The sequence below is a fragment of the Anolis sagrei genome, chromosome 5 (genome assembly GCF_037176765.1).
Source record: "Anolis sagrei isolate rAnoSag1 chromosome 5, rAnoSag1.mat, whole genome shotgun sequence".
NCBI classification, from domain to species: domain Eukaryota; kingdom Metazoa; phylum Chordata; class Lepidosauria; order Squamata; family Dactyloidae; genus Anolis; species Anolis sagrei.
Genome location: NC_090025.1, coordinates 176,149,819 through 176,163,702, shown reverse-complemented (window position 1 = coordinate 176,163,702; position 13,884 = coordinate 176,149,819). Strand labels below are relative to the sequence as shown.

At 39.3% G+C, this 13,884-nt stretch overlaps 1 protein-coding gene across 4 annotated transcripts in view; it reads left to right on the top strand.

Moving 5' to 3' along the window:
- DNM1L (dynamin 1 like) overlaps nucleotides 1-13,884 on the top strand; it is a 39,171-nt gene that overhangs the window by 9,289 nt on the left and 15,998 nt on the right. For 2 of the 4 annotated variants that reach the window (XM_060776806.2, XM_060776804.2), the window contains exons 2-7: nucleotides 4,021-4,168; nucleotides 8,021-8,059; nucleotides 10,934-10,980; nucleotides 11,958-12,029; nucleotides 12,999-13,085; nucleotides 13,565-13,727. In XM_060776806.2, the coding sequence (XP_060632789.1) occupies nucleotides 4,021-4,168; nucleotides 8,021-8,059; nucleotides 10,934-10,980; nucleotides 11,958-12,029; nucleotides 12,999-13,085; nucleotides 13,565-13,727 (556 nt within the window). The remainder of the gene's footprint in view (nucleotides 1-4,020; nucleotides 4,169-8,020; nucleotides 8,060-10,933; nucleotides 10,981-11,957; nucleotides 12,030-12,998; nucleotides 13,086-13,564; nucleotides 13,728-13,884) is intronic. The other 2 variants (XM_060776805.2, XM_060776807.2) reach the window with 1 other exon arrangement.

The window sequence follows — 13,884 nt, the reverse complement described above, 5'->3', positions numbered from 1 at the left end:
AAAATGTATTGTGGGAAATCTGAAGCTAAAATTGCGAGCGGTAATCAGACTGAAGCATGATCAGTTTGCCTCTCTCTGGAGCCAGGATGCAACCGGGAAATCGAGGCACTCACCCCGTTTATATAGACCCAGCTTGGGTAAGACACATCACAGCTGTCTTCTATTCTGATTGGCTCAACAGACAGGGCTCACAGGGAAACCCTGTGTGTGTAAGCGGCAGCCTCTCTGTGCTCCGCGTGTTCTTGAATGGAAACCAAAAGTAGCCATGATAGGCAGCCTCGTGGTCTGTTTTTGACGAAAAAAAGTTGGCATAGATAGTGGGAAAGAATATTGGCAGTACTTCCAACATTTAGGGGGTTACAGTTTGCCCTTCACTGTGTTATAGAAATCTCTCCTGGTGTGATCTACCCTAGAATTTGAATGACATAGATAATATATCCTCTTCTTCTGTACCCAGCCCCTGTATATTTTGCATTTGTTACATGGGATAGTTACAATTTATGTTATATTCAATGTATTGTCGAAGGCTTTCATGGCCGGAATCACTGGGTTGTTGTAGGCTTTTCCGGGCTATATGACCATGTTCTAGAGGCGTTTTCTCTTGACGTTTTGCCAGCATCTATGGCAAGCATCCTCAGAGGTAGTGAGACCTCACTACCTCTGAGGATGCTTGCCATAGATGCAGGCGAAACGTCAGGAGAAAATGCCTCTAGAACATGGCCATATAGCCCGGAAAAACCTACAACAACCCTATGTTATATTCATAGTGTCATAACATTTTCAGGTGGGTTTTTTATTTTTGCCACAAAGGCTTTTCAAAATCTTACTAAATATGATAAAATTCAAATAAAGAAAAAGAAAATACAAATAAACACACCCTAGCAGCTAATCTCAGTTCTTAGTCTGGAGGATTTGAAGGCCTTTACTGATTTTGTAAAGGAATGATGACAGTGTAGCAAGCCCAGTGAATGCATATGAAAAACTAGTCTTCTTCCTTTCTTTTCATTTCCTACCAAGATAATGTCTTTCCTCTTCTGAGCTATGTCACAGGAAGGGAAACAAAGTGAAACTGACACTAATTAGCTGTTCATGCTGCCAGACAGGGCACAAGTAGAAGCAAATGTATTCCCCTTCCGTTAGTCTAATATGTTGGCCACAGATGTGCTGCATGAGGGTGTGTGTGGTATGAAGAAAATAATAATCAGTAAAGGCTTTTGATTCTGCCATAGTGAGAATTGAGATTAGTTATAACACAAGGGGAATTACTACTTTTGGGAAGGAGGAAAGACCTTGGTTGCCATTTATCAGGATGCAGAGGTTCTAGTGAACACATTGCAAATTTGGGTATGTCACAGCATTCGATTGCTCTGATGCATAATGTGTACTCAGGTCAAGGAGCTACCGTGTGACTAGAATATCGAGGGTTGAAATTTAATTTAAATTTACTCTATTTAAAATATGCAGATGACACCATCCAACTTTCAGAAAATAACAATGATTTGTAAAGATCTGGAAAAAAAATCAAGGAAAAAGTGCAATTGTAGGTTGACAGTTAAAAGTTGTTTTTTTGTCGTGTCAGGAGTGACTTGAGAAACTTCTGGTGTGAGAGAATTGGCTGTCTGCAAGGACGTTGCCCAGGGGACGCCCGGATGATTTGATGTTTTTATCATCCTTGTGGGAGGCTTCTCTCATGTCCCCGCATGAGGAGCTGAAGTTGATAGAGGGAGGTCGTCTGCTTTTCCCCGGATTCGAACCTGTGACCTGTGGGTCTTCAGTCCTGTCGGCACAGGGTTTAACCCACTGTGCCACCGGGGGCTCTGGTGCATTATTGTAAAAAAAAAAAAAGTTGAACGTTAAGAAAACAAAAATAGTCACTGCAGATTTTCCATACATTGGCTCAGTTATTAGTTAGAATGTGGTCTTCAGCCAAGAAATCATAAGACTTGGAACAGCAGCTATGAAGTACCTAGAAAGGATCCTGGAAAGGAAAAGGTGTATAATTGAATAATAAGGTTAGGTTTGGCAATGTCAGGTTTCTAATTGCTATGTATAGTTGTTAGAGTTGGACAGTGAAGAAAATTGGTTGGATAAAAGTCAACTCATTAGAAATGTTATACATATATCCTGGATTAATTAAAAAGAGAAATAAATGGGTCCTAGAACAAATCAAGCTTGAAGTCCCCCTAGAAGTTAAGATGTCTATATTGAGACAGTTGTACTTTGGAGCCCTTCCACACAACCCTATATCTCAGAATATCAAGGCAGAAAATCCCACAGTATCAGCTTTGAACTGGGTGTGAACTCAGATAATGTAGGATTTTCTGCCTTGATATTCTGTGATACAGGGCTGTGTAGAAGGGCCCTTGGATATATCATGAGAAGACATGGCTCACTAGAGAAGAAAATGATGCTTGCTAAGCTAAAATGCACTATTGCAGATCGATAGACTCAAAAAAGGACACTACAGCTGTGCAAGTAAGATCTCAGCAGGGCTGTTGATGACTTGGAGGTCTCTGTTGATGATTCATCAGGTTTCCATAAGTCAATAGCCACTTGATAGTGAGGAAAATAAGAGTTTGATTTATTCCCAGTGTCACTAGCGATGTGTTTGAGCTTATCTAAACCCATAAGAGTCTTCAGGAAATAAGAGTGGATTTTCCTGAATATTTTTCATACATGTTTATTGAGAAAGCAAGGATTTTAGGGGCATATCAAGATAACTCCTATTTGAAGAAACTATCACACTTATAGAAGGTTCTTTGTGTCTCCTACATTAAGTAAAGGCCTAGATAGGGATGAGGTAGGTATATAAGTGTTAGGCTTTTACTGTAAGGCTGCCTCTTCTGAGTAAGTGAGATAGATGTTTGACAGCAAAGGTATGAGTTTGCATCTTCTATTGCACGTGAGTGTAGAGGGAAAGAGACTTGTGGGTTTATAAATGTGGATCCTAGTACAACAATGCAGAAGTTCAAAGTGTGTGTTCAAGAGGTTTGTAAAAACAGTTGATGGATCAGGCTCACAGCCATACTACTGTTTTGGTTCCATAAGAGAACATATTAAATTTATTGGATTTGCAATTAAACATGTGGGTTTGTATAGAATAATTCAATTAAGAAAGCTGATAGAAATCACTTTATGTGGTCGTTGGACTTGTGCTGTACCATGTGTTTAGCAGCTGCTGGTCTGCAGAGAGATTTCAAGAAACAGTTGTAGCCAATGGGCACAAAGTATTGATCTCTGGTGCCATTTTTAAGAAAAAAGGATTGCCAGTTCCCATTTCAGCCTAAGAAGCACTGGCATAATCGAAACATTATTCAAATAACGTTGTGTGTGTTTTTGAGTTCATTAGTCTACTCATTCATCAAATGATAACATGCTTCCTTAAGGTCAATTTATTTGTGCAATAGCCAAAGGAACACTTTAACTGCCTGAATGGAATTCTAGAAGTGTTTTGCTATCAGTGGAATGATGGATTGATGTGTGCATCAAGAGATTTGCAAGTAAATTTGCAGAGCGAGTAGAAAATATTCTGAGTCTTTAGGATGCACAATAAAGACATTAAGATAAAAATAAAAATAACCAGAGAATAATAAGAAGTGAAGAAGGTGGCAGAGATTTAATACTGCTTTAAAAGTTGTTAGGTATAATGCTTTTGTCCAGATAAATTTCCATGAATGTCAGAAGAGGATGGAGGTTTTCCACCTTGCTTTCACTCACAATAGATTGCTCTCCCTGCACATTGAAAGCTTGCTTGTCTATTCAATTTTTCCCCCTGAAAGCCATGTACAGAGAATGTGTTTGGAATAAAAATGTAGTGCGGTGAAAGCAGAATCTCCAAAGCAGATAGGACAACCTAGACATGTTTCAACAGGGAGGTCTGCCTGTTCTTGAAAACCAAGTGCTCTGGGGAAGGTTTTGTAGCGATGTCTGCCAAAGATTTGTGCATAATCAGACTTCGTAATTTGTTTCATGGCTGTTGGATCAGTGGAGTGAATGTTTGCCCGTCTTGTCCATTTTCAGAGTAGTGGCAAAAGTTCTGTGCTGGAAAGCTTGGTGGGAAGGGATCTGCTCCCTAGAGGCACAGGGATTGTCACCCGGAGGCCACTCATCCTGCAGCTGGTGCACGTCTCCGCAGAGGATCGTCGGAAAACAGCTGGAGATGAAAACGGTAAGGGCTGCAAGTTACAGGATTAAACTATAATTAATTGTTGATCACATTTTGTTCTCACACAGTTACGCCAAATGAAGAAAACATTTGAAACTATACTGTATGTTATTACTTTTTGACATTCCTCCCTCTCCTTGGTGGCTAATTATATTTGTTCAGCATATTGTAAGAAAGGCCTACCACTTGGACCTTCATATGAGTAGCAGGAACCATATCTCTCACCTGTATTCACCAGTTGTAGCTCTGAAGAAGCAGCACCGTGAACACTGGCATTCAATGAGGCTCATAGGATGTTTTCACTACTTCATTTTGTGTCACATTCATAAAGTTGGAAGAAATTGCAATAGGTAGAGGTTTTCCACTAAGAGACTATATGATACAAGGAAAAATGAAACTGATAATAGAACCAAACTGATGATGAGTGGAAAAATTGTTCCCTAATGAAAATGAATGAAGAGGGGTTAGCAGAAATGTAAGGAATTAAGAAAGGATAATGTATATCACGGTGAAGAAGATTGGAAGTCTGTGAATTTTATCGAACTACTACCTTTCCATTCTTGTAAAATGCAGTGCATGCCATCACTTGGATGAGCTATTTTGCAGTGATTTATCTGCATAATTTTTTTAGAATAAATTTTTGAGTCTAGGAAAAAATAGTCTGTTTGCATAATAACATCTGTTGACAGTGAGATACAGTTTGGTTATTAAACATATCATCCCAAAGCTGTCTTTAATAAGAATTGGGATTTGGAGAATTGTGTTTGTTCTGATAGGACTTGGGTTTATCCTTATGTATATGGATTTCTCCCACCCTTTTTGCTATGGAATGATTATAAAGGTGAATTATGTGTAATGGCTGGCTAAAATATACAATCAGATATATCATTTTACATACTTTTAAATCTCCTCTTGCCGTGATTTTCAGCATCTTAGGACACACCTCTACTGCTTGGTACAAGTTTAAAAGGAAGCAAAACTTTTGCCCTTTCTACAACCAAAGGATTATTTTGGACTTTCCGCTACATCTGCTTCATCCCTTTAATTTAGGCTTTAAGCCTTCTCAGTGGGGATACTGTCTCTTCTGTGGTGTTTTAAAGTGGAATCAGAAAACTCTGGAAATGCAATTAGTGGTTCTTTTTGTGATCACATAAAAAAGGGCCTATCTGAAAAAAAATGGTGATCTCCATTTTCAAAGTGTAGCTGTTTTTATGACTCACAAGCATGTTTCCCCATGTTCTCTGTAAGTCGGTCAGTATCCTGGGGTACCATATACATAGAACAATAAGAAATTTAAAACAATTCCAGATTAAAATGATAAAATAAGCTAACTAGTGTAAAATGTATTAAACATCAAAACAACAACAACAACTTTATTCTTATATTCCACCACCATCTCCCTGAAGAGACTCGGGGTGGCTTACATGGGGACCAAGCCCAGCAGAAAACAAGTAAGATATAGCACAATTAAAATACATTGCATTACAGTAATTAAAACAATAAAACCGAACAACAGGCATCATAAAAACATAAAAAGCAACAATAACCATCAACCAGTAGCTGAAGATAGTGGGCATGTTCAGATCTAGGAGGGCGAAGCAAGGGCTAGTGCAATAAGGGGAGTGGGGGAAACAAAGTTCTACAAAGCCAGACAATAAGTTAGGGCTAGGAGGGCCTAGGCAATAGATGAACCGATTAATCAAAAGACATTGAAACACCCAAGTTTTCAGGTCAGTAGAGTGATGTTACTGAGTTTAGAACAAACCTAGTTGGCAGAGATGAATCGTAGCCTGAAGGGATTTCTTTTATTGGTTGTTGAAGACAGAAAAGAAAATGGCAGTAGTTCTTTAGATGCTTGCAGCAAGAAATTTCCCTCCCCTCCTCAACTGCTGAGCTTTCAAAATTGTGTGTTGTGTTTAAAAAGAGTTGTCATGGATGACAAGAAGGACAAACCCTAATTATTTGTCGCAAGATGGACTGAGAATATACCATAGTTCTTCATCAAACAAATAAAGGAGGAAGGAAGGAAGAAAGAAGGAAACTCCTGCTGTTACACCATCGAGAGTACATTTCACAGTTGTCTTACAAAGACATAAGGGAGGAGGCAGCAGACATTGAAATTAGGCTCTGCCACCTAAGAACATCCCAAGAGATTCTGGGGTGAAGAGACAGATGGTTTTTAAGCAACTTTTAATGTGGATATAAGTGATTTTGATGTTTGTATATATTTATGGTTTTATGTCCCGGCACTGAATGTTTGCCGTATATATGTTGTGCTCTGGCCTGAGTCCCCTGCGGGGTGAGAAGGGTAGAATATAAATGTTTTAAATAAATAATTAATTCTTCATGTATGAAAATACAAAATTCATGCTGGTTAGGATTTGTAGTCCAATAGAGCTGAAGGATACTGAAGAATGCTTGAATAATCCAAGTGTTTTGGAGGGCAGAAGCTATTCAGGTTTTTTTTTTAATGACTGCATGGCAACAAACACCAGAGTTCGAAACCTCTATGCCGATTAATAGATTTCTTTAAATATGTCAAAGGGAAAGTAAAAGGTCCTGGGAAGGATATCTTTTTCTTTGCCTGTTTCAGAATTCATTTGGTGTTGATTTTCAGGATTTGTATTTGTGTGTTGGCCCTGCTAAATGGCAAGCCTTGTAATTCATGGTACATAGGACACTAAGCTATGGCCATTACACAATCTGTCCTACTTGCGAAGCTGCCAGACATGTAAATTACTCTGAGTCCTTAAATGGATTTATGGGATCTGTCGCTCCTTCTTTGTCACAAATGTTTGTCTCTGTGCAAGTCACTCTTTCCTCCACATCTTTCTCTATTTTGAACATCATAAACAATTCTGTTTAACCATATGAATAGATTGCACTGGTGGTTTTACTTGGTGAAAAAAGTTTCCTTCTCGTTTGGCTGATGATTCGCCAAAATTGCAATATTTCCATTGGATTCCTCTGATTCCATTAGTTGGGTTGGGTTTCCTTTGTCTTTGCAGCCCTCCGTGGTGCTGAAACCTTAATCTGAACACACTTCAGTTTTCAGTTTTCCAGCCTCCCAGAGCCATTCATCTGCCTTTAAGGATGGAGGGAGATCTCAGGAGGTGATAGCATTCAGTTCTGGTAAAAGTTGATCAGGTACAGCCAAGAAAAAGGGAGCCTCAGTAAAGCATTCCTTCATTCCCATAGAGGGAACTGAGAGAACCAGGAATTGTAATGATCAGAGATACTGTATATGGTCTTACAAAAACTCTTCCTTGCTATATTTGTCATTTTGTGCTTTAAAGTGGTTTACAACAGATGCTGTTCCTCGAGTAAACCTATTATGAACTTGTCTTGAGAAAGTTTTGTTAATTGGCATTTGGTTTTCCTTTCTCTGAGACTGAGAGGGTTGACTTGGCCAAGGTTTCCCAGTGGATTTCCAAGACCAAGGAGAGATTTCACCTCTGGTCTGCCTGATTTTTCGCTTGACAGACTTTTCATTCTTGATTCTGATACTATTTTGTTCATACTTATTAGCAATTCTTAACAGTTTAATATAAAATGCTTATTTACATTGTAATAATTGAGGGAATTTATCAGCCATAACAAAGTGGTCAATGGCTTCTTGATTTGAACATTATTTTTTGTTAGTAATATCTTGAATTATGACTACCATATAAGTGAAATCTAACCGCATTAATGATTTCTGGCTCTGCACATATCTCCTTCTGCATGTTGTGATTCCGTCAAGGCTGTTAACAAGAGGCAAAAGGGTAACACGAAATGATCTGGAGAAAAAGCAAGCCAAATTGTACTGAAAAAACAACAACTAAATTTGTGATGCTGTTTTCTTTTTAACTGCAGACCCTGCAACATGGAAAAATTCAAGGCACCTTTCTAAAGGTTTCTTGTTCACTTCTTTTCCTCCCTACACAAAATCTGCATGCTTACTTATTTTAGTGCCATGCATTTCACGCCACCTTTATTGCTGCCTGCTGTCCTTTTTTGCACATTTACACACTGGCTGATGTGCTCAAGAGCTAGTTGTGGTGTGCCTGTTGGCTTTGTAGGTTCTTTTTCTTATTCCTTGCTTTGTTTTTTCTTTCTTTCCTGCCATCAAATTAGAATGCAATGTAGATGCCAAACTTTAAAGAAATGCAATATAGTGCTTTGTTATCACTGTCACAGTATTTTTTGTGTTAGCAAATTGTATTTTGATATTGGTCGAAATGTCTTTGAAATAATGTTGCCGAAGGACCACAATATCCTATGTGGGAAGCCGACAAATGGGCACTGTATTTCTGCCCATTAGGTACTATTGTTTCTTCATTTCCTGGAAATCCCAGTGAGCCTGTGGCTCTCTGTCCAGTACCTGTCCAGGAACCACAACTTATAGTCACACTGATCTAAACAGAAGTGTTACTATTTACTAAGCATTAGAAGAGCGTTTGGTGATGCAGTGCAATGGACCTCTCATCAGGACTGAAAAGTATGTTGCGTCACTTAACTGTAGTAGCAAGGAATGTGGTTTTGTTGGTCCTCCTGCTGCATTCTTCCTCTGGAATGAACAGAACTGTTGAGACCTTGCTGATAACAAGGGTAGGGAAGAGGCTGTAAGAGAAGGGAATAGACTTCAGAAGGAATGGTACCTTATGTCCATAGTGCCTCTGTGATTCAACTTGCTCATGTCCTCCTTAGTTGTTGGAAAGCAAGTTGTCACAACTTACAGGCAAAGGGAGATCTCAGTTCTTGTGGGTTTTTTCGGGCTATATGGCCATGTTCTAGAGGCATTTCTCCTGACGTTTCGCCTGCATCTATGGCAGGCTTCCTCAGAGGTCTGCTGGAGCTGGGAAAAAAGGGGTTTATATATCTGTGGACTGACCAGGGTGAGACAAAAGGCTTTTGTAAGTTGGGCTAGGTGTGAATCTTTTCAACTGACCACCTTGATAGCATACAATGGGCTGACTGTGCCTGGAGCAAACTCTTAATGAAAGGTGCTTAGAAGTCCCTGCCTGTTTTTCTCTCTGCTGTTTTAATTTTAGAATTTTTTAATACTGGTAGCCAGATTTTGTTCATTTTCATGGTTTCTTCCTTTCTGTTGAAATTGTCCACATGTTTGTGGATTTCAATGGCTTCTCTGTGTAGTCTGACATGGTGGTTGTGAGAGTGGTCCAGCATTTTTGTGTTCTCAAATAAAATGCTGTGTCCAGGTTGGTTCACCAGGTGCTCTGCTATGGCTGATTTCTCTGGTTGGAGTAGTCTGCAGTGCCTTTCATGTTCCTGGATTCTTGTTTGGGCGCTGCGTTTGGTGGTCCCTATGTAGACTTGTCCACAGCTGCATGGTATACGGTAGACTCCTGCAGAGGTGAGAGGATCCCTCTTGTCCTTTGCTGAACGTAGCATTTGTTGGATTTTCTTGGTGGGTTTGTAGATTGTTTGTATGTTGTGTTTCCTCATCAGCTTTCCTATGCGATCAGTGGTTCCCTTGATGTATGGCAGGAACACTTTTCCTCTGGGTGGATCTTCATCTTTACTCTTGTGGCTTGTTCTTGGTCTTGCAGCTCTTCTGATGTCTGAGGTGGAGTATCCATTGGCCTGTAGAGCCCAGTTGAGGTGGTTCAGTTCATCTTGGAGGAGATGGGGTTCACAGATTCTTTTTGCACGGTCTGCCAAGGCTTTGTCTCACCCTGGTCAGTCCACAGATATATAAACCCCTTTTTTCCCAGCTCCAGCAGACCTCTGAGGAAGCCTGCCATAGATGCAGGCGAAACGTCAGGAGAAATGCCTCTAGAACATGGCCATATAGCCCGAAAAAACCCACAAGAACTGAGTGATTCCGGCCATGAAAGCCTTCGACAATACAAAGGGAGATCTGTTTTTCCACCCATAAAGCTGCTTTTCCTCTGCTGCATTCCCAAAAAGGCACTTGACCTTGCAACAAGTTTCCTGGTCATCCAAGATCTGCCCAAGCTCCTGTAAGATAAAATTTTAGATCCATGTTTTAGAATTTGCTTCATCTCATATATCTGCAGGAATTCCTTGTTCTGTACAGATTGCAGGAGCCTTTATCACCTGGCTTCACCCTGTGCATGCAGTAAATGAGGTTTATGGTCAGTGTGGGCTATAGTCCTGAAGGGCAGGAAATCCCTTCACAAAATAATAATGATAATTGTGATTTTAATAGTTCCTTTTTAACATGCTTTTCTATTGATTCCACCTTTATTCACTTGGATAAGAATACTGAAAATATTCAAATTTGCATACATAGAACAAAACAGTTTAAGTAGCAAATTAGTACAAAAATAGATTGCTGCTGCCCCGATTTGAGCTACAGTCATTTTGGTGAAGTCATATGTAAAGCATTATGATCTCTGCTGCTGTCTTCTAATTATTTATACTGATTTCTATTAGATTTTTAAAATTAGATTTGACTATTTGTCTTAAATTCTTACAGTCAACCCAGCTAGAGTAGATCCATTTGGATCAACTATATTTAATGTGAATTACAGCTAAATAATCACTGCATGAGTAGCTCTACTCTAGTTGGGCCTATGAAGGGAAATTTGATATAAAAAGACACTCTTGTGCTTCTGGGATTAAAAAGTAATAAGCAGTATATATTATATTTTCATCTTGGCAGTTAGACCCATCAGTAATAAGGCATTTATTTTATCATGAAAGCAGGCGGGGAAAATCCACAAAAATCATATTTGAAATTGAGAATGTGTATTTGAGTTGCACTGCTTCTCATCTAATGCCACAATTACCTTTTTCTAGGGGTGGATGCTGAAGAATGGGGGAAATTTCTACATACAAAAAACAAGGTAGCTTTTTAAAAGAAAAATTGTAAAACTGTTTGCATGCAGAAGTAGATAATTCTGTACATGGGGCATATATACCTATATTCTTGAGGTTTGGGAGAATCTTGGGTAAAACACATTCTGGTAGGCTCTGGTGGACTTTCCCAGTAGTGGGAGTCAGAATAATTTCTAAATGGCTGAAGGCTGCTTTTCCATTTCCAAAATGAACCCAGAGAAAATTCAGAAGCTTTGTGGAAAGTTTAAATGGCAGCTAAGGTCTTATTCATCATGCTATTCACAACAATGGGCTGGTTTTTTTTTTTTTTTAAAAACCCAAAGCATAATGTATGGCAAGGATCAGCAGTGGACCTTACTAGAGTGGAGGGTCCTCACTTCCTGGAGTTTCCTAGGAATGTCAGATGAAGGTTCATCATTCATTCCCAACTACCATGGCCTCAGAAAAATAGAACAGGCAGGCACAACTCCTACATACCTAGAATAAGAAGTAAATGAAAGGCCCTCCTTCCCACATCCCAACTGCCATTGCCATGATCTCAGAGGGAGAGAAGGAAAGGCAGGCACAGCTTCCACATGGCTGACCCAAAAGCAAGTGAATGGTCCATCCCTTCTGTGGCTTTAGAGCAGTCATCCTCAACCTATGGGTCCCCAGGTGTTTGGCCTACAACTCCCAGAAATCTCAGCCAGTTTACCAGCTGTTAGGACAATGGTTCTCAACCTGTGGATCCCCAGGTGTTTTGGCCTACAACTCCCAGAAATCCCAGCCAGCTTACCAGTTGTTAGGATTTCTGGGAGTTGAAGGCCAAAACACCTGTGGACCCACAGGTTGAGAATCACTGCTTTAGAGGGAGATGGAGCATCTGCTTGACTTCATCTGCATCGGTTCCCCTCTCCTGTGGTCTTCAGGAAAGGTTGCTTGTGTAGATAAAATGTGGCATGTGTGATAAATTAGTTTTGACTTATTTATTTTCTTTAAATTTCAGCTTTATACAGATTTTGATGAAATTAGACAAGAAATAGAAAGTGAAACTGAAAGGATTTCTGGAAATAATAAGGTAAGTGTCATCTCATTGAACTCTGCGAATCCAGTATGACTCCCATACTGTATGTGTGGGTGGGTGCATTCCTGGAGAAGGTATTTTGAAACAGCAGGGAGCTCTGCTGGCTGTAGTTTCATTGGTGGGTGTCTGGATGACACGTTTGTTCATTATTTTTTAACCTAATAAATGGCAAGAAGTGTTTAAAGCCTACAGAAACATATGAGTAGTTTCAAATTATCGCAGTTGAAGAGGCATTTATAATTTCCTGTTATAGTTTAAGTGTCAATTTGGTGAAGTCTTCAAGCAAGAAAATGTTTCAGCAGAGAATCTGGAGGCCATGATTGGGAAGCAGTTGTACAAATGAGTCACATGTATCTGTTTCCAGGGTTTTCAATCTAGAGGCTGAATATTTATGTTTTTAGTAATAATTTATTGTTACTTTATGTATTTAATTTATATTCAACCTTCTTCTTAATATGTGATCCATAGCAGTTCTGCTTTCCAAGGCTATGGCTTGGGAAAGTCTTCTAAGCAGGCTCCAAATGTCAATGCAACACACTCTTTCTGCCGTAAACTTATTGATTAGTGCAATACGTGAACATGGAATGGTGCAGTGATAACTGGATTACGATATTGGATTATGTGATTTTAATAATTTTACTGTTGATATGTTTTAGTGGATGTTTTAATGTATATATTTTTATTTGCTGGATATGTATTATATGTAATGTACAGCATCGAATTGTGCCTCTATGTGTGCTGCTCTGAGTCCCCTTCAGGGTTGAGAAGGGCAGGATATAAATATGGCAAATAAATAACTAAATTGTCTTTCAAGCTATATTTGCCAGCCACATTTTGAAAGGAAACAGCTGAAATGTTCAAGGACTACTTGAATTGACTATGAATTATAGGTAGATGTCTGAATTAAGAAACAGCAGAGATTTCAAGATTGACATTATTATTTTTTCCCCCTTAAATGTCTAGGGAATCAGTCCTGAACCTATTCATCTAAAGATTTTTTCCCCTAATGTAGTCAACTTGACCCTTGTAGACTTGCCAGGAATGACAAAGGTAAGAAGAAAACAATTTTTTCTGTGCATTTAACTGGAAATTGCTCATGCTTTACAAAAGATAAAATGTTCATAAAACAACAGGTTATACTATGAAGCAGAAGTTTGCAGTATTTTTTTGCTGTGGCTTCCATTTGACTTCCCTTTCAGTCTGTACCCAGTTTTCCCATCACATCACACTGCAGTCTTGTCTGTTGAGTCACTTTTTTTTTTCCTTTGTGGAAACTTGGTCATCCCATATTAAATGCAGCATGGCAAGACTAATAATAGGGAGAATAAGAGCGCAAAGTAGCTACATTTCTCTTCATTGGGTGGTTCAGGTTTCCTTTTCCTCTCTTGCCTGGGAATGGCCTTCAGATGTTGTGTTCATGACAACACCTGTTGTATTCATGACAACAGGCGTAGCTTCAAATGAGCAACTTTGAGTAAATGTGTTTAAAAGCTAATATTCTTATAGGTTTTACTTTTTCTCTCTCACAGGTGCCTGTGGGGGACCAACCAAAGGATATAGAACTTCAAATCCGAGAACAAATCATTAGATTCATTAGTAACCCAAATTCAATAATTTTGGCAGTCACTGCTGCCAATACAGACATGGCCACCTCAGAGGCACTTAAAATAGCACGAGAGGTGGATCCTGATGGTAAGTACAAAACCGCAGATTCCAAATTGCCTCCCTTCACCTTTCTTAGAAACCATTCTCCTACGGCACAGTAAATGGTATAACTATTACTTTCCAGTAGCATACAGTTGTAATTTGTATGATTAAGATGGCAAGGTGCCTTTAATGATTAATGCAA